Source organism: Neopsephotus bourkii, unplaced genomic scaffold (genome assembly GCF_033783945.1).
Source record: "Neopsephotus bourkii isolate Nb327-2 ecotype Australia unplaced genomic scaffold, CSIRO-AGI_Nbou_v1 NB_1052, whole genome shotgun sequence".
NCBI lineage: Eukaryota > Metazoa > Chordata > Aves > Psittaciformes > Psittacidae > Neopsephotus > Neopsephotus bourkii.
Genome location: NW_026901541.1, coordinates 731,011 through 755,142, shown reverse-complemented (window position 1 = coordinate 755,142; position 24,132 = coordinate 731,011). Strand labels below are relative to the sequence as shown.

Below are 24,132 nucleotides of genomic sequence, written 5' to 3'. Positions count from 1 at the left end.
GTTCAAATTCTGACAGATTTTACTGTAGACAATCAAACTTTGCAGTTACGTTACAAAATGTTTAGTAATATTTATGTATGAATTTGTAAACAATCTAATTGATTTAACTGCCATTTCTGGTACTTTAGTTCATATTGCCCAGAATTCTTTTACTGTGTATTTTGGCAGGATTCTCACCACAATTTTTTTTGTAAGTCTAAAATTAAGCATAATTATTTTTACTGGCTCTCTGATATTATTTGCATCATCATTGTCCCTAATATCTTCATCCCGTAAATCATTTTCCATTTTGAAATACTATGAAATTGCCAGAAATACACTTAAAAGAAGTAGAAGATGATAAAGGTGGCTTAGTACTAGAGATCCTTTTTGATGATTAGCAGTAGTTATCATGGGTAGATGCATTTCAGTGTCCCCAGTATTTAACATGTAAAGATAGAAATCATGCATCTTTCCATAAACTTCTTCAGGACAGAGGGTAGTTATAAGAAATAGTCTTTAAGAGTATATGTGGGATTTTTTTTGTCTTAATTTGGTTTTATTATTCAGCAAATTTCTGCATTTTGGTTGAACATATTTGCCTCTGATATGAAACTCAGGTAAAAAACCTAGGAAAGATGCAACACTTAGCAGAATGTAAAGCTAGAAAGCAGGAACCCATTTAAAGTTTTAATGTCTTCTCTTGTACTGCTCCGGCACACTTTTCTTCCTCCACGTTAGGGGTGCTGGGTAATCTCTAGCGCAGTTAAAGTGAATCAGATCAGTTTATTAGCTTTGGTCCACATGTTTTTAATTCTTACTCTCTTATTCTTCACTTTTATTATATTTTCACTGCACATCATCTTTGTTTTTATCCAATGACAGCTCCAACCACAAATCTGAAAAGTACCTTGTAAAAGAGATTCAATGTGATGTCAGGTACTGCCCATGTTTTCTTTCTCTGAATAAGATTGGAGGTAGGAAAAAAATGGGAGGTAAAAGAAAAAAATCTCTGAAAGTCATTTACATACCATTCATCTTGAGGCTTTCTAAATGTTTTAAGCTGTTATTCAAGGTATGCATATTAATCTAAACAGAAATGTGGATGTTGTATGTGCTGTGTGATGTAAGGTAAAATATATAAGCTGTCACTGTGTGGTCAGTGGTGTATAGCTGGGCCACATAAAACATTTAAAGTGTGTATTTATTGATTTTGTGTGGCTATGATGTCCATCCTTGGGAAGACTGAGGGTTTTGCTGTGGTCTGATGGTCCCAGAAGCTCATTAAAAGTGGTTCTTAGCACGGAAGAGTTATGTGGGACTGTAAAATACATGCTAGTTATCTTTTATAGAGAAATAAGTGTATCTTGCCAGCAGTGATATCCTAGGTATAATGGTATTTGACTCTGCACGAGTGTCTTTCATGGGGCTGTGACTGCAGTTGTGTTATCTCTTCAGGAATTGCCACTGCTCTCTGTCATATTGGAGCTTAAGATAGTGAGATTGTTGAAACAGAGTGAAGTCCTTGTTCTTTAAATTCATTCTGCAAACAAAAATCTGTTTCTGAAGAGGTCTTGAAAAGTCAAGCCCTCCTATGCTGCATTTGAGTATATTTCTTACAGCCTCTGCTATGATGCTCGCCCTAGAATACATCCCGTGCTGCAATGATACAGATGAAACAGGCAAGAGTTCCCATTTTCAGGTGGCCATCATGCTTTTCATTAGGGATGATCAGTGCTGCTCAAAGCTTTTCAGCAGTACTAAGCAAATTGGATTTTCGTGGTCGAGGAACAAGGAGCAGAGCTGTGCCACTTCTCCAGTGCTAAGGGGTGAGGCAGGGGAAAATGGGCTGCACTCAAAGGCAAGACCTCTGCCCAGCTCCCGCATGTAATTGAGCTGCCCTCTCACATGTTCTGTGATAGCAGCAGCAATCTGGCTTTTCAGGATTTTAGTATAGGTGGTGTGGTCTTATTTCTTTTGCTCTGCTAAAAGTATATGTGTGCAGGTTAGATCCTACTTGAAGCTTTCAGAGGGACTTATGAATTCCTGGATTTGATTTTCTTGTGGTTGTGTGGAAGGGTTTTGTACTGCTGATTGGGCATTGCAAGGTGGCTCTTTTCCTTTGTAAAGAAGTTATTTCTTCTTGGGTCACTGAAATTCAACAGGATGAAAAGCCTGTGAAAAGCCTTCTACCCTTCAGATTTCATTAGAACTTTCTAATCTCACATCTGAGAAATCACCCTTTCCCACTGCGGGCCTGTGCTGCCGCACACCACCTCAGTGATGGGTGTGCCAGCATCTGGCCAATACAAAGCTCTGCAAATAGCAAGTGGAGCCTCCAGGAACAGGCAAAAGTTGCCTCCAGCAAGATCAGCAAGTGTGGTAGGGAGCATGTTGAGCCAGGGATCTCTCTTGTACTCATCAGAGATAAATTTGCCCAGGATACCAACTGAAGCAAGAGATTCTGCAGTGTTGGGAGGTAAAGGGTAGAGAGCCAGCTTGGACTTCAGAACCTGTAGATCTTTATTTAGTTCAAAGCTAGGGTTTCCACAGTGTACCAGAAGTACAGTGTGGAGACCCTTAAGGATTCTTGAATGAAGAAGGCAAGCAGAGGCTGGAGCCACTACATGTAACCATATAGTTTCTGTGAAGACTTTTTAGTTCATGTGTGGCGCTGTTCAACATGCAGTCAATGAATCATCATCTTGGTATTTGGAGAATTCAATACACAGGTGCATGGTCTGACTCTTCCCTACTTGCTTGGGTCTGTCAGGACTGATACTGAACTGGAGCTCATAAGCCTGTACTGAAGCTAATCTTCTGCTCAGTATCCATGGACTGCTTTCCCATTATTTGCCGTGTTCCAACCTCCATTATTATGGATAACGGATACTGACTTTTCTATGTAAAAAGAAAAAATGCATGACTCTGTGTGTGTGTATATTATAGACGGTTTCTGTGCATATTACGTACATATTATGCAAACATAAGTATATATACTTTTCCATTAAAATCTAAAATATTTGTCACACACAATATACATGTATAAAAAAGGAGTTTTATGTAAAGTTGATTACTCAACTGACATTCAGTGCGACCTTGATAGGCTGGAGAATATCAAAATACCAGATATTTGATGACATCATAAAAGTTTTGCAGAAACTTTTTCTTACAAAATTTGGTGTTGTGAAGTGGTTATTGGACAAATCTGGATTGTAAGATGAATGTAGGATTCTCATCTCATTTTAGGTGATCAAGTTAGATAGGGAATAAGGTAAATGCAAAAGGCAAAAGCAAGAAAATTGAATACGGAAGAATCCTTCTATCTTCTCTACCTAATAGTACCTAGGTGGTGCTGTGCAAATAAATTAAATTAGACTTTTCATATCTATCCTTATTCTTTTGTTCTGCAGTATGAAACTTCACTATTTTAACAGCTCCATTTTCCAGCTACTGAGTACTCATAATATCTTCTGACATGAAGTTGCTCAGCTTTCCTAGGGTTCCTAAACCTTTTAAAGCACCTGAATGTATCAGTGGAACTAGCTGTAAATCTGCAACAAGTGTGCATTCCTCCCTTTATGTTTCTCCTTTTCCAGTCAGTGGGAACTTAGACTCATAGAATAGTTAGGGTTGGAAAGGACCTTAAGATCATCAAGTTTCAACCCCCCTGCCATGGGCAGGGACACCTTGCTCTAAACCATATCACCCAAGGCTTTGTCCAACCTGGCCTTGAACACTGTCAGGGATGGAGCATTCACAGCTTCCTTGGGCAACCCATGCCAGTGCCTCACCACCCTAACAGGATAGAGTTTCCTCCTGATATCCAATCTAAACTTCCCCTGTTTAAGTTTTACCCCATTACCCCTTGTCCTGTCGCTACAGTCCCTAATGAAGAGTCCCTCCCCAGTATCCCTATAGGACCCCTTCAGATACTGGAAGGCTGCTATGAGGTCTCCACACAGCCTTCTCTTCTCCAGGCTGAACAGCCCCAACTTTCTCAGCCTGTCTTCATACAGGAGGTCCTCCAGTCCCGTGATCATCTTCGTGGCCCTCCTCTGGACTTGTTCCAACAGATCCATGTCCTGTTTATGTTGAGGACACCAGAACTGCACACAATACTCCAAGTAAGGTCTCAGGAGAGCAGAATAAAGGGGCAGGATCACCTCCTTTGACCTGCTGGTCACACTCCTTTTGACGCAGCCCAGGATACGGTTGGCTTTCTGGGCTGCAAGCGCACACTGAAGCCGGCTCATGTTCATTTTCTCATCAACCAGCACCCCCAAGTCCTTCCCCGCAGGGCTGCTCTGAATCTCTTCTCTGCCCAGCCTGTAGCTGTGCCTGGGATTGCTCCGACCCAGGTGTAGGACCTTGCACTTGTCATGGTTAAACTTTATGAGGTTGGCATCAGCCCACCTCACAAGTGTGTCGAGGTCCCTCTGGATGGCATTCCTTCCCTCCAGCGTATCAGCTGAACCACACAGCTTGGTGTCATCGCAAACTTCACTGGACTGCCATCATTTCTCAAATAGGATGGATAGTGGCTAAGCTACTTCATCTACCAGTTCCCTCAGGACCTGCAGATGCATCTCATCAGGTCCCATGAACTTCTGGTTCCTTAGATGTTCTTGAACTTGGTCTTATCCTACAGTTCATTCTTCCAGTCCCTGTCTTTCTTTCTGTGCCTGGAGGAGCACTTGCTGGTGAAGACCAAGGCAAAAAAGTCACTGAGTACCTCAGCCATCTCCATATCCCAGATAGCCAGATCGCCTGTTTCCTTCCAGAGATGACCCACTGTTTCCCTTTATCTTGCTTTTATCACTGATGCACCTGTGGAAGTTTTTCTTGTTGCCCTTGATGTCCTTGGCCAGATTTAATTCTACCAGGGCTTTAGCTTTCTTAACCTGATGCAGGGAAGATGTACCTGACTGCACTTTTATTGAAGGTTTTTTTAATGCTGTACAGCAAATACAATAGGACACATGCAATCTGAACAGCAAAGATAAAAAGAAATATTGGATTGCTGTCTTATCTCTTGAATGCCATCCATCTTATGTAATTAAAAACTATGCTATCGTGTGTTGAAACGCGGGAGGACAGACTTCAAGATGCTTGTGTGTATTTTAGTACTTAATGGCAGCTTAGCTCTTGTAAGAGTTCCAAAGGAATCATTGTGCTAAATACTGTGTATCCACAGAGTAAGAAATGTATTGTGTCTCTTCAGATGGTAAACAAGGATAGGATAAATTGTGAGAGAGAAGGGAATTCTCTACAGTTATTGACCACAGCCCTGGACTGTGGATTAAATGTCATTCTCATAGTTATCAAAGAGACGTAATGAAGTTTAAAATTTCAGCTGCCTCTTATGACATGGTTGGACCAACTTTTTATACTGCTGTGGTGGTGTAAGAGTTGCTGAGGTAGTCTGAGAAGTTCCTGCCCTTTTACCCTTTCTGACTCTGTGGAATCCCACTCTCCTTGCAGAGGAGCAGACAGGAACATGTAGGTTCTCTGTTCCAGTGCAGGAAAACTCAACAGTTGAGTTTATCATGGCTGGTAGGTTGTGGCAAGCTGATGGATGTTTCCTTCAACCAGCTGAGGCATATGCACCAGCTCTGCTCTGCTGCCCTGCCTGGAAGTCAGGGAGGGTGGGTGTAGGGGTGAAGGAGTAATGAAAGCTTAAGGACAGTGACATCCCCAACTGCTGCAGTTGTCAGCAATGACTGTTGTCTGTCCGCAGCTTCATCTTAACCGATTTGACCCAAAGCAGTACTAGTAAGCTAATATGAAGTAGAAAATCAGGTTTAAATGGAGAGTGAACCATCTTGTTTCTCTTAGATCTTAGTTTAGTTTAAGTGCTAAAAGCCATAATCAGGTTTTTTTGTCAGTCCTCGTTACTTTCATCAGAAAACCTGTGTAAGAGTGTTTTGGAAATAGGCCCAGTGTTTTCTTCTTTGCTATGGCAAATATGTAAATTTAAAACCTGACTGAACACTTATTTAGTTCCATGTCTGAAGAAGGGTTTATGCTTGTTAGGATGGGGTTGGGGAAAGGAAGGCAGGCATTTTAACTTCAAAACAAATTGGCAAGAATGCCTTCACAAGGAGGTGCAAAGTAATAAATTCTCTCATAGCTTATGTGATCTACTGTGCTGTCAAGTTGATTATGAAGAACTGGGATAATATTGCCTGCAACGTTTTTTTTTTTCTCCAGATTATTTAACCGGCATAACGATGTGAATGCTACAATGGACAGTTGTATATTCAGTATCAGCTAGGGTCAATTGTGTATTCTATATTAGCTTATACATATTTTTATATAACAATGCTGTCATATATACAGTACCTGGAAGCGGGCTACATTTCCTGAAATTTCAAATTAATTTACTGGCTCTTTGTTTTTTTCCCTTTTGTTGCTAATATGAGTTCCAGATATATTAAACAAATTACCCTTGAAAGGGACAATGGTGCATCCTTCTCACAAGCAGGAAATACAGCATGATACCTGTTCAGGGAGGAGGATGTAATGTTAAAGGGAGAGCTGGACATCCATCTTGTTCTTAGACCCTGAGGTTGCGAACATGGAAAATATTACTAGATTCCTTGGATTTTGTACTGGGGAAGCATTCCTGGCAGATTTTCTGTTAGGGAAGAAAATTCAGAGGAGGGAGCATTGCTTAGAACTTTAACAAATCTCTGGGGGGGAAAGAGATGTGCACAAATTGCTGCAATGTTACATTTACAAAGTATGTTTTCAACGTCAAATTTTCAGATTATCCAAATGTCTCTTTCCTGTTGGGTCTGTACTATTTGCAAATGGACGTTTACATTTAAAATATTGCCATTTTAAAAATATAATTATTGCTGTTTTTGTGTTCTTGTTTTTAAACTCTAGGTATGAGAAGGTGCCAGTAATTCTGGTTGGTAATAAAGTGGACCTGGAAAGTGAGAGAGAAGTATCATTGAGTGAAGGCAGAGCCTTAGCTGAAGAATGGGGCTGCCCCTTTATGGAGACCTCTGCTAAAAGTAAAACAATGGTGGATGAGCTCTTTGCGGAAATCGTTAGACAAATGAACTATGCAGCACAGCCAGACAAAGATGATCCATGCTGTTCTGCATGTAATATACAATAGCATTAAAAATGACCTAACCTGGACTTAATTTGCAGAAATTTTGTAAGGTGGTAAAACTGTCTACTTCACTTCCTGGTTTGTGGGTCACTTGAAATACATCTGTAGTGAAGTAGCAACATTAACTCAGAGCTGAGCATTGGAAGTCAATCACTGACTCTGAATATAATTGGGTTAAATGACCACATCTCACCCGTTTTTCCCTTTGAGCACCTGCAATTTTATGGCACAGCCAGTTGATCTACAGGGTCATTCCAGTCAAAAGTACACGTGTTGCCATCTCAGACAGCAGCTATTTTTGAAGCTGGAAAACTTTTGGAACAAAAACAATGAAGAGAATATCTCTGAAGACCGTTCCCAGCTAGTATAAGCGTGGAAGGAGAACCAAGTCTTTCAGCATCTCATCGCCATGCTTCAGGACATGCGCTGTCACTTGTGGCCAAGTTTGTTCAGTCAAATACGTTGATTTCACCAGAACTTCTGACAGTGTTAAGAGGCTACCAGAGACCTATATAGTTTGGATTGTTTTCAAAATCAATGCTATTATTTCTACACTTTATCCCACATCTTGAAATGGAAAACATTGAATCAGTGTGTGAAATGAGAGGCAAGATCCGAAAACAATGACGGGTGAAGAAACAGTCTGGCATTGGAATGTTTTAAATCTTTCATTTTGCTGCTCAAAAATGGAGGATCGCTTCAGGTTTTGGTCTGCAAAAAGCCAAACAAACCCTCTGTTTACAAAGCAGGAAGCATCTTTATTTATCACTTTACTGAACCAGGAGGAAGCAACTGTGATGAAAAAAAATTGCTGAGCCTTACTAACAAGGAACACTTTAATAGAATAACTAGTACCATCTTGTAAGGAAAATTAAGCCATGTTGCATCCATATGTTCCCTTCTGCAGAAACCTCGTGGGACAGTATGAACATCCTGCATTTTTAAGTTTGTTGAAGAAAACGGTTTTTCTTGCCTTCAAGGGCTACATTCTCTGGTGTGATCCCCAACTAAGCTTTGAAAATCAAGTTTGCTATTTGATAGCTTTAAGGATGAAAACTTAAATTGAATAACCATGTGAAATCTTTTGGTTCAGAGGTGAAATAGTTACAGTTGTAATTCCTTAGGTGAGTGTGGAAATGGCTCTTTAATTGCCTGACACACTATTCAAAGGTTGCCCCAATTATTGGTGTGTTAAGTGGTGGGAGCAAATATTTTATTTTGAAAGGATGCTCGAGCTCTGACTTGCTAGTTTCATAGCAGTGAAGTATTTATCATTTGCATGACTAATGGCACAGAAATACCTATTCCGAAGTCTTACAATCAAAGTATAGAAACGTTTTCAATCACAATGTTTAGATTTTAAATGCTGGAGAGATTGTCTTGAGCTGGTTCTTTTATGGGTAAAATTGGCCATAAAAATACAGAGTCACTGAGCCTGTAGTCTAAATAACACCATGTGTTTATTAGTTTTTCAATCTTGTGCAGTAACAGTGTAGTTCCTTGTGTTTAAATGAGTGAAAACAGGGGTGCTGGGGTGTGTGTGTGTGTGTTGAGTGTGTATGTGTGTGTGTATATGGCCCTTAGAAATGCTGTAATTGGAGTTAGGTTCGAGAGTTTTGCCTCTATCTGCAGAACTTCCTAAAACGCTCTCATCTGCTACAAAGGAAACTTGAGTACAAAGCGCTTTGCAGTTCTCCATACATAAATGTCCTTAACATTTTGAATTATAGTTCATTGGATGGTAACTAAAGGAAATCATATTCATGGAAGAGAACTGGCCATCTCTGCCCTTAATCTTTCAAGACCTTTCCATAACCAATGTATTGAAGGGCATTAGATGTCACAAAACATTAAGCCTTACTAGAACGTAAATGTAGCCCGTTTCCCATCTACCTTGCCGAGCTTTTGTTACTGTACTTTGTTCTCTTCGGGAGATAGGCACACTGTTTATTTCTGGCATCTGAATGCCCATTTTGGGTGCTCTGAATCGCCCTCCTAGAGGCACCTACCTCTTTCCATTGACAGTATAGCAAACTTAGGCTTTTAACTTTGGTCCTCCAATTCACACAACTAATATGCCTAAACTAGATGGTATGAATGTTCTCTTACCCCCCTGCCCGCCCATTGCGTGAGCCACCATGCTTAAGCAAGATGCAAGATGTTCAATTAATGATATTTCAATTTTCATAGTATCTAGATTGGGAAAGGGTTTATTGAGCAGAACAACCTATCTGTAAAACAGCTTGTCAGTGTGAGATCACTGCATAAGCACTCAAAAAAACCAAAACAAACCCCTACCAAACCTAAATTTGAAACTGAGTTGGAAGTACGTGTTATGCAATGTTATTTACAGAGATGTTAAAATCTTACCTCACAGATTGTTCATCCACCAAGAAAATGGCATGAAGTACAATATGAGCAGCCTAACATGAAGTTCATAATACAAAACAGATGGGCTTTTAATATAGGGGAAAATGCACAGTGAATTTTTAACAGAAAATATTAATGAAAATATCTCCCAGTCTTGTTCCCTCATTATGCTCTTACATTTCCAAAAGCATCAGCTGTATGTAAGCTACCACACAACGTGGCGGGGGGGGGAAGCCTAAGTGTTGTTTTTCACTGTATAGTTCCGAGGAAGTAGTTATGCACTATTTGTATTTCCACTAATGTGAAGATAGTGGAGCTTGAATCAATGACAGTTGCACTCAACAGAGATTTTTCAAATGACAGGGGTAGCAGGAAGGGAGGTGAGGGAACCATGCGGCCGCTGCATGGCCACCCTGCAGGAGACATTGATCTTGGGTCATAGTGTAGTTTGTACCCTGATAGGATTACCAATTCTAGTATTTGAAAGTTTCTTATAACATGCCTTAAAAATGTTATGATTTGTTCCAAAGACCCACTTTTCCTTTGGCTGTTCTTGTACTTTTCTACAAAGACAGCATTTCTGCAGTTTTGTTGGTTTGGTTTTTTTTAAAGTTGCAACTTTTATTCTTTTAAGCTATGATAGTGAGAGCAACTGTTTCCTCTTTCCCTTAAAAATACACAAAAACTAGTCAAAGTGAACAAACCAGAATCAGATCAAGAGTATAAAACATAATTGCATTGGATTTTGGTTTTTGGGTTTTTTTCCAATTGTGTCTGTCCCCCCACCTCCCCTTCAGAGCACCAAGAAACATTTTGGTGACATTTTCTATTCTGGTTCTAGCCTCTCCCTAATCCCAGTGCTACAGTTGCCATTACTTTTCTGTGGGAAAACTACTGGTATTTGCTTTCCTGTATAGAATGTTGCCTAAAGATGTCAGCCATTTGGTTGGGGGGTTTTGTGCATGTTTGTTTTTTATTTTCTTTTATTTTATTTTTACCAGTGTGCTGTCAAAGCACTGGTTAGGCTTTAATTATGAAACTCCACAACAAAAGCAAATGTTTGACAACTGCAGGAGGCTTTTATCTGCATTGTTGTGCATCTGTTAATTCTTGATCAGGGTTTGAAGGAAGACTGAAGTGGGTTCTGGAATCAGGCTTAACGCTGTTGATTTGGAGTTTCCTAGGGGTGAATTAATGTATTTCACAGTTAATTGTCGAGCTCTAATACAACTGGCAACTTAAAGTGGGGCAACAGTTTGTTTTGTAACAATGTCAGTTGTTTAAACCTTGATGTTTCAGATAAACCAAGAATTGTACATAGAACTCAATGCAAACTCAGCAGTTGTATTTGGAGTTAAATTATTTTAACAAATAAATTTATTTAATGAAATCTCCCTTGCATCTTTCTTGTATTTTCCATTTTGTTTTGATCAAAAAGCTCATCCAAAGCTGATGAGGGCTACCCAGTGAATTCAAACATCACTGTCAGCTATTTGCAGCTCAGCCATGATTTTTTGCCAAAATGCTCTTCTTGTACAAATTAAATAACAATATGTTAAAATCAAACACTCTTTATTTTTCATGGGTGAATAAATGTTATGATTTAAAGTATAAGCTTGATAAAGAGCCATAGCAAAGGGTTATTTTTGGTTGGTTACTTAGAGGGATAAAATATGGCAAGAGAATAGTGCTTATTGTAAAGTGTAATAAAATGATGTACAAATTTAGTCAGTATATGCATATAGTTGATATGCAGAACTACTTTTATAAGGTTGAGTTTGCAAAGGGTTAAGAAAGGATTGCTTGTTCTATCAGCTGTTCAGTTGATGAGTGTTTTGCAGGCTTTCACCACTATACAAAAGGAGTTAGTGTTAGAAAGAACTTCAAATACAATTAGGGTTGCAGAGATTTACAAATGAACAGTTGAGCTAATGCTAACAGGATTATTCTGGCTAATTGGCACTGATCAGCAGTTACATTTTAGTCATGCCAGTATCCCTAAAATACCCTGTTTTCAGTAATGATAGTTGCTTGGTAGTCAGTTGTTTTCATGTCACACATGCCATAAGGGACAAGAAGCCTGAGGCTGGCACATCTTAAAAGCTCCTAGTTCTATAGATAATGTAGAAGGCTGACACATACTGGTAATTTTATGGTTTTGATTTGTCCATTCATTCTGTAAACCAGTTCCGGGGAAACTTGTGCTGATGGGTTCTTGCAGTCCTATTAATTTAGTAATAGCCTTTTGTTTTGCCTGAGAAGATCCCTATAGAGGAACAACAGGAATTCACCGGGCTGTTTTGAACAGTTCAAAAAGCCCCGAACTGTCAGTGTGGGACACTCTGTTTTCAAATAACAACTAGAAAACTTTGAATATTGTACTCTTAATAAATGCTTTCTGTTGTGTGTCCCCTCCCCACCCCCTTCTTTTGTAGGAAACAAAAGGAAATTCATTAACTTTCTGAGAAAGCTTTATTTAAAAAAAAGCATGTAGATACATGTTATACGTTATTACTGTTTTGCCATAAAATCCACAGAAAGACCTTTTCTGTTTATCTGTCACAGAATTTGCCCATGTTTTGAGCTGCAGGTTTCTCATCTTTCTTCATAGGGAGGTCAGTTAATGCCTGTGTAAACATATCTGGAGTTTGACTCTGGTTGTTACTTGGGCTTTGTCTGATGGTCAACACGTTTTTCTTACCCTCTCGCATTGGAGGTGAAAAGTACCAAGTTAATATAACATTTAAAATGTCTTCCTTGTTTTGACTCTGCTCTTACAATTACACTCATAATGTGGTCTTTTAATATTTTCAAATGGCACTTCTACTTGAAAAGTGACCATAAAAGCACAGCCTCATTGGCTGGGCTACGTAACTGTATTCAGAGTTGCATCTGTGCAAGATTTACTACATTTTATGCCTATGTGCCCAGCAAAACCAACCCAGCTTGGAAGCGAGGACTGGAAGCTTTGCCCGATGCGCAGAGCAGGCAGAGCCCACACCGAGCGACATTCAGACAGTGGGTTGCATTTACAGGATGGATTGCAAGTGGGTGGAAGGAAAAGCTATGTTGCTGTGAACCAGGCACCACACAATACTGGAATTGCTAACAGCAAATCTTCATCCCACTCTGCTGGAACTGGGGTTTTTTTTCTGTATACTTTCAAGCACACATTTTGGCTTGACTGGAATATTAAATAGTTCAGGGAGCACTGAGAATTTATTTCAAACTCTTCACGGTGCAGTGCCCACATAGGCAGACAACAGAATAACATACCTGTCTGCTCGTCTTATTATGGGTTGCAAGGTCAGCCAGCCACATAGGAATCTCACTGGAGGATGGAAGAGTGAGGTGGTCAGCTTGCAGGAGGGGAGTGGAATATGGATGAACCTGGGTAAAGGGGCAAAAATATTAAACTAAAAGATTGTTGAAGAAAAATACATAGGTAGATGTGTTGGATGGGAGAAATACAGCATTCTATCTCAGACCAAGATCAAGCATTTTTGAGTAGGAATACTGTTATCTTTTAAAGTTAGTAAGTCAGAGAACTGGATCTCATGAGTAGCCTTCTACATTTCTTTTAATTGAAAAAAGTACAAAGTTGTTTCCTGAGATGTTGAAGTGAAAAGTTCTGAGTACTTTGGGGTTTTGGGGGGATTTTGTTTTGTTTTGTTTTGTTTTTCTTCATTTAGAATCCTTGTACAGTTTAATAACCAAGAGATGCCATCCCCAAATATGTGGGACATGGCACCTTGGCTTTCCAGTTGTACAACACAGTTTGGAAATACAAAGCATGCTTTCATCCTGCAGCTGAGAATATGCTCTACGTTATAGCTCTTTTGGTTATTGCATAGTCCTCTCTTTACTATTCACACTCTGTTCTTGCAGATGGAATAGATAATCAAATTAAATAAAAGTGCCTGCCACTTTCCAACATGAGGCAAGGTGGTTTATTTACTGCTTTCCAAACTATACCTAGTAGAGCTTCAGTTTTCTCAGGGTGATCAATTTGTCCCAGATTTGGGGGTGGGTTGTGTGTTCTCTTCTTTTTTTTAATGGGTCAGCTGTTTCTAAGGGGAAAACAAAGGCAGATGCATTAACCTGCATGTGCTAAATCCTGGAAAACATTCTGTTAAGACCTGGCACCTTTCTGGTTTGAACCACTAAGAAATTGTCTTTATAAAGCCATTAGCTCAGGACATAGATCTCAACTTGGCCAAGTTCTAAGCCTCTGGAAAATGGTTTATCCTGTATGAAGAGGGATGGAGATCTGCATTCAAACTCTTCAGTTACCACTGGATATGCTGTCAGCCCTTCATAGTTCATGTGTGGTAACTGCTGGGTTCAAGGCGCAGCCCTTGTGCATATATACATATTTATTTACACACTGTGTAGGAGCTGAGAAACAGTAGGAAAGAGTAGGATGAGACTGTTCAGCAGGGAAGATTTCCAACCTTAGATCTTATTGTATCTTTTTGAAGAAATAGAAATAGACTTTGCTGACAGTAAGTCACCTAGGAGCAGAATTGGAGGCGGAGGTCTGTAACCTGCCTGATGGCTCATGGCCGGCACAATGACACAAGAAGAGCTTTCCAAAGGTGTTAGCGTAATTTTACTTTGAAGTCTTTCCATCTTTAAGTAAGGCAATAAGAAGTTGACCTTTAGAGTATTTGCTGAGATTTTAATTACAGGAACACAAATAATTGATTAATCCGAAGAAGGCTGGATTCTGCAAAGCAAAACGAATGACACATAAGCATCCTATTGATAGGCAGTAAATGGATGAGGACTCTTGATGCAATATGAATTAAGGCACTTCTCAAATTCTCTATGAAGCCTCGAGAGCTGTATCTGATGCTGCTGTAACAGGGTAGTATTCTTTTCAGCCTTGTATATTTCTCTAACTGCTTTTTAAATAGTTTACATTTTTCATGTATGGCTCTATTGTAAATTTGTTTTGGAGAAGGCAGCCCTGAAAGTGAGTCAGAGGCAGTACTGATTTGATATTTAGCTTTGTGTTTGAAGATGCAGGCAGATAGCAAAAAGCTCTTTTAGTTCTGCCTATTTTTTCAGGGAAAGATTTGGCTGACAAGATTCAGCGCTTTCCAGAAGTCTTTGTAAGAGTTGGCACCTCTTTATTCAGTGAACTCAAGCACTCTTTTCTTGATGAAGGTGGTATTCGTGGTTATTTCTGGGACCGTGCTTACTCAGTCAGAGACCATGAAGTGTAGATATGCATTTACAGCATATTGTCTACTGGTTCCCCTCTTCATGCTCTGTGTAAAATGCATGATAATTTACTGAGATAATCCCTAATCTCTATGTAAAATGACTGTTACCCTATCAGGTAGCTATCCTTAATCCAGAAGGACAGCATGCAACTGAAGGAAAGCTGTATAAGATGACGGTGAGGAGGGGGCTCTCATCTCTACTTCAGATCTAAAGCAAATCACTCATTTTCTGGGTCACTGTTCATGGTTACAAGAAATCTGAAGAGTAATAATCACTGTTTTCTCCCCATCAGGACAAAGCAGCTCTGGCTTCAGAGCTCATTGGTTTGTCCAGAAACATACCCTGGTAAAAACTTGATGTTTGTCAGTATGGGGGAAGGATAGTGACAAGGAAGATTTCCTGCTCATCAAGGTACATGGCTCTTCACCAGTTGCTGTTGGGTGAGCATCCTGTTCTCACGTGTTGTTTTCCATGTCAAAAAAAGCTGAACAACTTGTTTCATGTAGGATGGGAGATTCTTCCCCCTTTCTTTTCATTTTTTATTTTTGTCAAATTTGTCTTGGCTTTGCACATGTCAGCTACGCTGTGCTCCCGAATCAATAGTTCATGGCAGAAGCCACTTATCCTCTGCTCTCAGGAGATGTTCTGACTCAGAAATATACAGACCTGTGTATGACTAAGATGATAAACTTGGCTTGCTTGCCTGTAAATGGCAAAGTTTTCCAAGAAATTACCAAAAGTTTGTAGTGCTGCCTCCTCATTAAAATTGTACAGTTGTTCCAGATGTTAGCGTGTTTGTCTAGGAGGTTTAAACAAGCAAGCAAACAAACAGTGCCAAACCCTGAAACCCAAGAAAACCAGCCAGAAAACAATACAAGCCCGATTCAGGTTTTCTCATTTCAGTAACTCCAACAGCTAAACAAAACTTTCAGCTGCTATTTTTTACTTTTATATATCCAAAAACTGATAAATGCAAATAAAAGGAGGGGAAAGGGGACACTTGGGGGTGGGGGAGGGCTCTGACTGCTCCCTGATTTGGGATGGCAATGTTAAAATAATCCCTACAGGTCTCTGGTAAAGTATAAATTGGTGATGGAAGCAGGTTATCACTCTGGGCTCAATGGTGATAACGATAAGAAAAGTTCAAGAAAAAAAGAATGTTCACTTCTCTACTCATGCAGGTCTCCCTGTAAGGAAGTGCTTGGATGAACAGTGTCTGCCACATTGTATGTTGCACGCTTGGTGATGAGCAGCAGCATGCTCCAGCAATGGTGCTGTGAGCACTGAGAAAGCCAGGTTAGCTCTGCAGCAGCTGCTGAAGTCACCTTTAGCAAAGCTTCCCTGCAGACCACAGCTGGCACTCAGGATGCTTAGAAACACGCAGCTACTTTGGCTGATCATGTAACTGCCCCTAAACCTTCATTTTCCTTTAAAAACAACCTTCAGGCTCTGTCTATCGCAGACGAAAGTCCTTCTCACCAAGGTGTTGGTCAGGAGCTGCACACCCGGAGCATGCTGAATACTTCCCCTGCCCAGTATACACAACACTGAGGATGTTTCCAGATAAGCTGGGCTAATTGAGCCTCTGTGACTTCAGCGTTGTTGCTCTGCCACTCTGTGAGGGGAATATTGCCTTTGCTTCCTCCTGACCAGCTCTGTGTCAGTGTGATCCCAGATATCTCTGCTACTGGATTTCTTGTGGGTCAAAAGTCTTAACTGGTGCTGTCACATCATCTGATATGTGCATTAATTGACCGACCCACAGATCACTTAGTAGCTTTTTTTTTGCTCTGAGAAATCATCTTCAAGATCAGCCCTCTTAGGCTGATTAAGCAGGGATCCTCTCTAATCCCCTTAGAGCAGACCTCCCATTTTCCTGGATTTGTGTGAACAGACTCCATAAAAACTCTTGCCATTGCCTGATTGCTGAAATAGCTGTACTGGCCGAGATAAACACACTGCCAAAGGTGAATTGGTGATATAATCCACCATCCATGCTGCAGATTTGTTATGATGTTTGGATGCATTCATTTCACTGAGTTGCACCAAGAGCAAAGAATGTGATGTCCTGCTTGTGTTGGCTTCTAGTGCTATGAAATGCCCACGATGCTGCACTGTGGTCACATATCTAGCTGGCTTTCTCCAGGGTGTGCTTCCTGCACACCATCCTGAACACAGCCTTAACAAAACCCACGTTTTGCTGCCTGCAGTGAAGCTGCAGACAGACCATGCCACCTTGTAAGGTGGCTCAGGCCCTGGCCCTTGGCACACCTGCCCCGCGTCCAAGCCAGAGCTGAAGTGTCCTGGTGCTGCAAAAGGTATATTGCTATTGCAAGGGACCCTCTCTAGAGAGGCACATAGGGTGAGATGCAGAGTTCTCAGAGATGTTTAGGGCATGCAAATAGGACATGGCCACCAGCAAGCCACCGAAGGGGCAGGAGGTGATAGAATAAGTCAAGGTAGCACATAGGATGTTTTCCCTCTGCCTGAATGTCTCTCTACTAGCACATCTGAGATTCTTCAAAGGAAGGGGTATTTCTTACCTGCCTGTCTCTCAATAGCTACAACTTACTGCTGTTACTGGCAAAACATTCAATACTGAATGAAGAACCTAAATAAGATTGCAGAGCAAGAGTTTTTCTTGTAGTTAACTGAACAGTCATGGAGACCAGAGGGTTTCTGAGGCTCCTATGGAAGAGCCAAATTAATATTGAGTGAAACATGGGAATGCTCCTCATCTAGTAATTACCGTACAACAACAACATTTAAAAAGTTCTGCCAGTCCCACTCAGATGCTGATGGTAAAGCAGGCTTTTGAAAGCCTACCTTAAAAATCTGTAAAAATAAAATACCCTGGTAATGTCTGTTCAGTGTTTTGAAGAAGGTAATAGTTGATCCTGAGTTAAAGGAAAGGTAATTTCCAGCTAAGACTGACTTTTACGATTTCTTTCTTCTTCACAGCTATTGTAAAAAGACTTTGGAAAGGATGAACACTTGCTTTTCCATCAGCTGAGTGTCTCAAAGGTGAGTTAATCTCAGGACCCCAGGAGATCTCAAATGACCTGTCTTTCACAGCTTTTTCCTGTTGCAGCAGAGAGACACCTTTGTAGACGTGCCCTGTTCAAGTCCGGGAATAAGAAACCTTTTCCTCTGCTGATATTTAGCAGAACCTTTACTGGTAATTTTTCCAGGCAAACATGTAACCTTTTTCAGCAGCCTTTTGTTTTAATCATAGCCTCACAGAATACCAGTCTGGAAGGGACCTCAGTGATCATCTGGCCCAACCTTTCAAGGCAAAAGCATGCTGTATACAAGAGGTCCCAGCACTTTGTCCAGCTGAATCTCTGAAGTGTCCAGTGCTGGGGAATTCATCACTTCCCTGGGGAGATTATTCCAGTGTCTGATTGCTCTCACTGGGAAGAATTCTCCTCTCATGTTCAACCAGAATTACCCCAGAAATAACTTGTGCCCGTTACTCCATGTCTATTTCATGTGACTTCTTGTAAAAAGAGAGTCTCCATCTTCTTTCTAGCCACTCTTTAAATAAAGGTGATAAGGTCTTCCCTGGGCCTTGTTGTCTCCAGGCTGAACAAACCTTTCCTCATGCAGAAGGCCTTCCAGTCCTTTGATCGTCCCTGTGGCTCTTCTCTGGACCCTTTCCAGCCTGTCCACATCTTTTTTGCATAGCAGGGACCAAAACTGAACACAGTATTCCAGGTGTGACCTGACATTGGCTGAGTAGAGTGGGATGATGTGTCTTCCTCTCTGCTGGTGATGCCCTTGTAGATGTAACCCAACATTCCAAGTGCTGGCTTCCATTCAAACAGCTGCACACTGTTCACTCGGATTGAGCTTGTGTCCACCAAGACCCCCCAGTTCCCTTTCCACAGAGCTGCTCCCCAGCCTCATGGATCCCGGTGGGTGCTGCACTCTTTGTGTTTATCCAAGTGCAAGACCTTGCACTTGTCCTTGTTGAACTTCATAAGGTCCTTGTTAGCCCACTCTTCCAATGGTCTAACTCTTTTAATGGTCTAAAAATCTCCTGTGTTGAAATTTGTTTAAAAAAAGAAAAGAGATTATTTGGCTTCTTTTTGTTGAATTTATAGTCTATATTTAAATCATGCTCTCAGGCAATGATCTTTAAACTTTAGTGTAAAATGCATGCCTTATATCCTCATTTCACTCTTATGGAAAGGAAGCTGTGGAGACAGTTATTTGCCCATAGGAGCACTCCAGGCCACAATGGATCCCCAGACTCCTGTCTCAGAGCTACTACTCTGCAATAACAATAAACAACAATAAAAATTAAACTCAGAAAATAAAGGAACTTGAAAAAACATTGGTTTCAGAACTACTCTGCTTCTAAGTGCATCAATATACCCAAAGAAATAAAGTTTGTATGATTTCCATTTGTTATAAAAACTTGGGGCTTCTATTTTCTTCTTCCCTTGTTTAAAAACCCTGATGAAGTAAGCAGTAGCTCTATAGGTCTTGTACTTATAAAAATCTTCTGGGTAAATATAAGCTCTATTCCAGTCCTTTTAGCACTCTGGCAAAAGAGACGAAAAGCATTTAAAGCTCTCAAATGGGGAATCTCCTGGAAGAAGACAGCCTGAATAGAGCTGGTCTTTGTGATGCCAGGGAAACAGGAGGTCCAGCATAGTGAGTTGGCAGGAATTATTTTGAAAGAGCTGTTATAAACTGAGAAGGATACATTTTTATGTAACAGCACATTTCTGCTCAGAACTATAATGGTCAGAGGGAATATAAGGTGCCTCTGGATGGGGGTCTGCAAGTTCTGGTGTGGTGGATGGGAAAGAAGGAAGTGAGGAGGGAACTCCTGCTCCTATCTTGGTTCTAGATGCTGAATGCTTTTCCTGATCCTTAAATGTGGAGCAAATAAAAAAAGTGGAGTGATGCTTTGCGATCTCAGAGGCAACATACGTTAAAAGCAAGCTCGTTGGTATGTTTGGCAGCATGGTGATGAATGGTGAGCCTCTCTGGGGACTCCTCAGCCCTTACCCAGGGATGCACATCTTCTTACAACCAGTTGTTGAAGCAATAAATGTGGTGGACTCAGGCTTATAAGGGCATGGGGTACCCTGAATAGACTGAGGTAGGAGTGGTTCCACAAAAAGACTTCAGTTGTCGTGCAAAACGCAGGAGAAATGTGAAGAAAAGCTTGTAATAATAGTAACTGCTTTTGCTGATCGGGAAATATGCAGCTGGAGAGGGAGCAGTAAGAAAACAGCTACAGGAGAGAAGTCAGCGTATGAACTTCCACCACAGACACGATGGCAATCCAATTAAATCCACCAAAAAGAAAAAGCCCTATAAATGCTCTTTCTTTCCTAAGGACACCAAAAGCTATAGTGGAAATGCCTCTTCTCACCATCAAAATTGCCTCTGTCTGGGAACTGCTCAGAAGGGTCCTTGTGAGGTGATTCAATCAGGCAGTTTTCACTGGCACGTACCTATAGGGAAACACTTTTTGAGAGCCGCTAGAAAAAGAAATAGAAAAAAACCCCAAACCCCAGGATTTTCAGGCTGAGGTCAGCTGGCACTTCGTAAAATCAGTTTGCCTGATATGTCCTCCAAGAAAAAAACCCAAACAAATCTATCAGACCAGTGCACCTTTGAGTTGGGCAAGATGAAGGAAGGTAGGTGCAAAAGCATCCTCCCAGATGTAGCAGTCAGAGAGTTTGGATACTGTCAAGCCAGTCCTGGTGTGACAGAGCTGACCCTGCTGAGGAAGGGTTTTGCCCTGGCCTGAATGGAGAAGATAAAGGGGAGGAAACCCCAGAAAAGATGTGAGATCCCAGCTGGCTGGTGTGGGCAAGCAGGGGCACCTTTCACTAGACCAGGCTGCTCAAAGCTCCATCCAGCCTGGCCTTGAACACTGCCAGTGATGGAGCATTTACTGCTTCCTTAGGCAGCCCATTCCAGTGCCTCACCACCCTCACAGTAAAGAAATTCCTCCTTATATCCAATCTAAACTTCTCCTGTTCAAGTTTAAACCCGTTACCCCTTGTCCCATCACTACAGTCCCTGACGAAGAGTCCCTCTCTGTCATCATTGTAGGCTCCCTTCAGATACTGGAAAGCTGCTATGAGGTCTCCATAGGGCCGCCTTCTCTCCAGGCTGAACAGCCCCAACTTTCTCAGCCGGTCTTCATACAGGAGGTGCTCCAGTCCCCTGATCATCCTCATGGCCCTCCTCTGGACTTGTTCCAGCAGTTCCATGTCCTTTTTATGTTAGAGATACCATAATCACACACAATACTCCACTTTCCTCTTCTTCATTTCCTGCTAACCAGTGAAGAGAGACCTTCATTTTTCAGAAAAGGGAGTGGGTATAAGCTCCTCTGAGGCCACACGCAAAACCTGCGCTCACCACCTATCACACAGGTGATAACGTTTAGAAACTGGAAGAAGTAAAACACAGCCTCCCTGTTTGTCCTCCTTCAAATGGAGTCAGCAGGGGTGTCCTTGAGTGGGTGTCAGGATCCGGGCTTTTTATTTCATTACGTTCTTTTTCTCCTCATATTTTCAAGCTAAAAGCAGCTTTCACTGAAGCCCTCACAGATTCTGTCACTCTCTCCCATTTAGATGGGTGATAAGTTTTAGTGTCAACATGCTCTCTCCTTTCTCCACCCATCAGCTTCTGAATGAGTTCTTCCAGCCCAGGAGATGCTCGTTTAATGTTTGCTGTGAGCATTGCCAGTGCTAATTGAGATTCACGGCACTGAGGCGTTGATGGGATGCAAGGTCACAGGGTGTATCTGTTCCCTGATTAAGCATGGCTTATGGAAGCAACTTCCTTTTGCCAGTGTTTGACATGAATTTGAAATTCACTTCCAGTGCCTATTCTGCAGGCATTTAAAATTTATGGCTTTGTGTACCCTACTGCTGGTTGTCCTTCTCGGTATCAGATGTGCCATATGCCTTTCCAGGCTGCCCTCCTCCCTGCGAGCCTCTTCCGTGGTCATGGAATAGGAAGTATGGAGCATTATCCCATATGGAGCTACCCTGGACATTCATGAACACAGACCAAGTGATCACCAAGTCTTCAAGGTTGGCTGTCAGCCTGTTTGCCTAGCTGTAAGCACAGGAAATAGTACTGCTAGTACCGAATGGGGAATACACTCAAGCACTTCAATGAAATGCCATCCTACTGACATCCCGGGAACCTGCTAAAGAGTTTATCTTCCTACCATCTGCCTGCTGAGGCCCTCTTGAGTACTAACAACTCTGGGACATGGTCAGCAAAAACCATCTGGCAGAAGAGCTTGCTGGCACTGTCCAACCTGTCATTCCAATGCACTTAGTAAAGGTACTCAAGGCACCAAAATGGCAAGAGAGGGCAAAAGATGTTTCTGATTGTCAACTGAAACAGGAGACAAAGGAAGAGGGGAAAATGATTCACTTTAATGCAGTGAGAGGTGAAGAATCGGGTATGCTCTCCTTCCAAACTGGCAGCAGTGATTAATAAAGCTGTTAACGACCTGGAACAGCAGTGCGGAGGAAGAACTGGCTGGTAGCAAAATATACAACTCACTTCCTGAATACCGGGGAAGGCTGGAGGGGGCTCTGATGCTAACTGGGAAAACCAGATACACAGAACAATGTTGGGTGGAAATCCTTTTTGAGATGCACATGGCAAGGGATGATTTGAAAGTTTTCAGCATATACGGGCTGTATGTCCTTAGACCAATTCAAGTCACTTTGGTCCAGGCATCATTGCACTTGGTTGTGTTCAGTAACCTGGCCTCAAAAAAGACAGCAAATCTGAAAACAGACAAACTGCTAAACTTCTTTATAAATTTTTTATACCCCCACTTGAAATACTGTAGAGCATTATTAGCACGCTGTTCCATAGCATACATCAGAAATGGCAAAGCGAGACAGAGACAAGAAGAAGGATTGGTGATACACAAAACTTACGCAGCCAGCAGTGAAAAAATGAGAGTTGTTTGAGTTAGAGATGAGACTAATGCAATGAGACTAAGAGGTGAAGATGTGGCAGTTGGTGAGTTGTACAGCAAATGTAGATCCAACAGGGTCCATGCACCTTCTCCTAGCAACACCAAAAAGGAAAATATCTGAACACAGCATAAATACAAGGCAGTGGAATTTATTGCACGTGATAACCACAGTCAAGAAATTGATGGAGCTTAAATGGATGTAGCAGTTAAATGCATAGTGATGGAGAGGAATAAAACCACGGCAACAGTCATAATACTCCAGAGCCACCCAAACAATGACTTGAAATTTCAGTAGCTACTGCTGGAAACAGGGGAAAAGACAAAGTGTGTCAAATGCTCTGCCTCGGATGGGGTGGTCCAGAGGAGTCAGTCAAATGTACTTCATATACTGATGCTGGCCCTTTCTGGTGACCTCCCCACCCAGTGACAGTGACAGTACAGCTTTGGTGTGAATGTGATAGACAAAACCTGAAGGAGAGTAAAGGTCCTTCCTGCAGCACTATACATGCTGGATCTAGATCCTTTAAAGGAAAAGCAACTTGTTTTCAGAAGCAGTAAGTTTGAGAGCCCTGGCTCATGCTGGAGACATGGTTGATGCTTTGCATTTAATCCTGTGATTATTAATGATTGAAATACTCTGCCAGCTGGTGGGTATCTGGCAACCTGAGCATCTGAGTCAGATCTCCATGCAGCACTCGCTCCAAGCGGGCTCCAGTGCCAAAGCCATCTCCTTGCTGGAAACCTCCATAGAGGAGCCAGCCAGAGACTGCAGGGCTGCTGAGTGAAAGAGAAGTTTCTTGTGAGCAGGTTGGTGCAGTGCTGGCTGTGTGCACCATGTCTGTCCTCACACACACAGCCCTCACAGCTGGGCAGCATCCTCAGTGATGCTCAGGCAGGGGCAGCTGAGCCAGAGGGCAGAGGTTTTCTGGGGTGCCCTGACACAAATGCCCCACCACTGTGGAGATCCCATGTAATGGTGCATTGCTGAGAGCCCACGACACTTATGTTCAGTGCTGCCTGCGTGTCCTGCCTGCAGCATTTCTCTCCTGCCTCCCTGTTTCCCTTAGGTGACAGAGTCAGAGGAGAATGATTCAGCAAAACATGCACCTGTGCAGAGACAGGCATAGCAAACCAATGGTAAACCCTTAAATCAGAAATCTTCAGAGTCTGCGGATTTGGCTTTCTCAACACAGGCCATATTTCTCACTGTAAGAAACTGCCATGTAGCATTAGCTACATAAGGGGGAAAAGGAGAGGAAATGGGATGTACAGCATCATGAAAACCAGGTCGGATACATATCCCTCATCTTGGACCCTTAAAGCTGGTGGGAAATTGGTGACCACTACTGTACGTACAAGGAGCAAACAAGTCCTAGATCAAGAAAAATAATGTGCTCTTGAAACTCATCTAAAATATTCAAGTACTTGCACACATGAA

The 24,132-nt window shown here is 41.7% G+C and overlaps 1 protein-coding gene across 1 annotated transcript in view; it reads left to right on the top strand.

The window, feature by feature from the left end:
- Nucleotides 1-10,868, top strand: part of RAP2A (RAP2A, member of RAS oncogene family) — a 32,495-nt gene extending 21,627 nt beyond the window's left edge. Inside the window, exon 2 of the mRNA XM_061361111.1 lies at nucleotides 6,874-10,868. Coding sequence (XP_061217095.1) covers nucleotides 6,874-7,111 — 238 coding nt within the window. The 3' untranslated portion in view covers nucleotides 7,112-10,868. The remainder of the gene's footprint in view (nucleotides 1-6,873) is intronic.
- The last annotated feature ends 13,264 nt before the right edge of the window (nucleotides 10,869-24,132 follow it).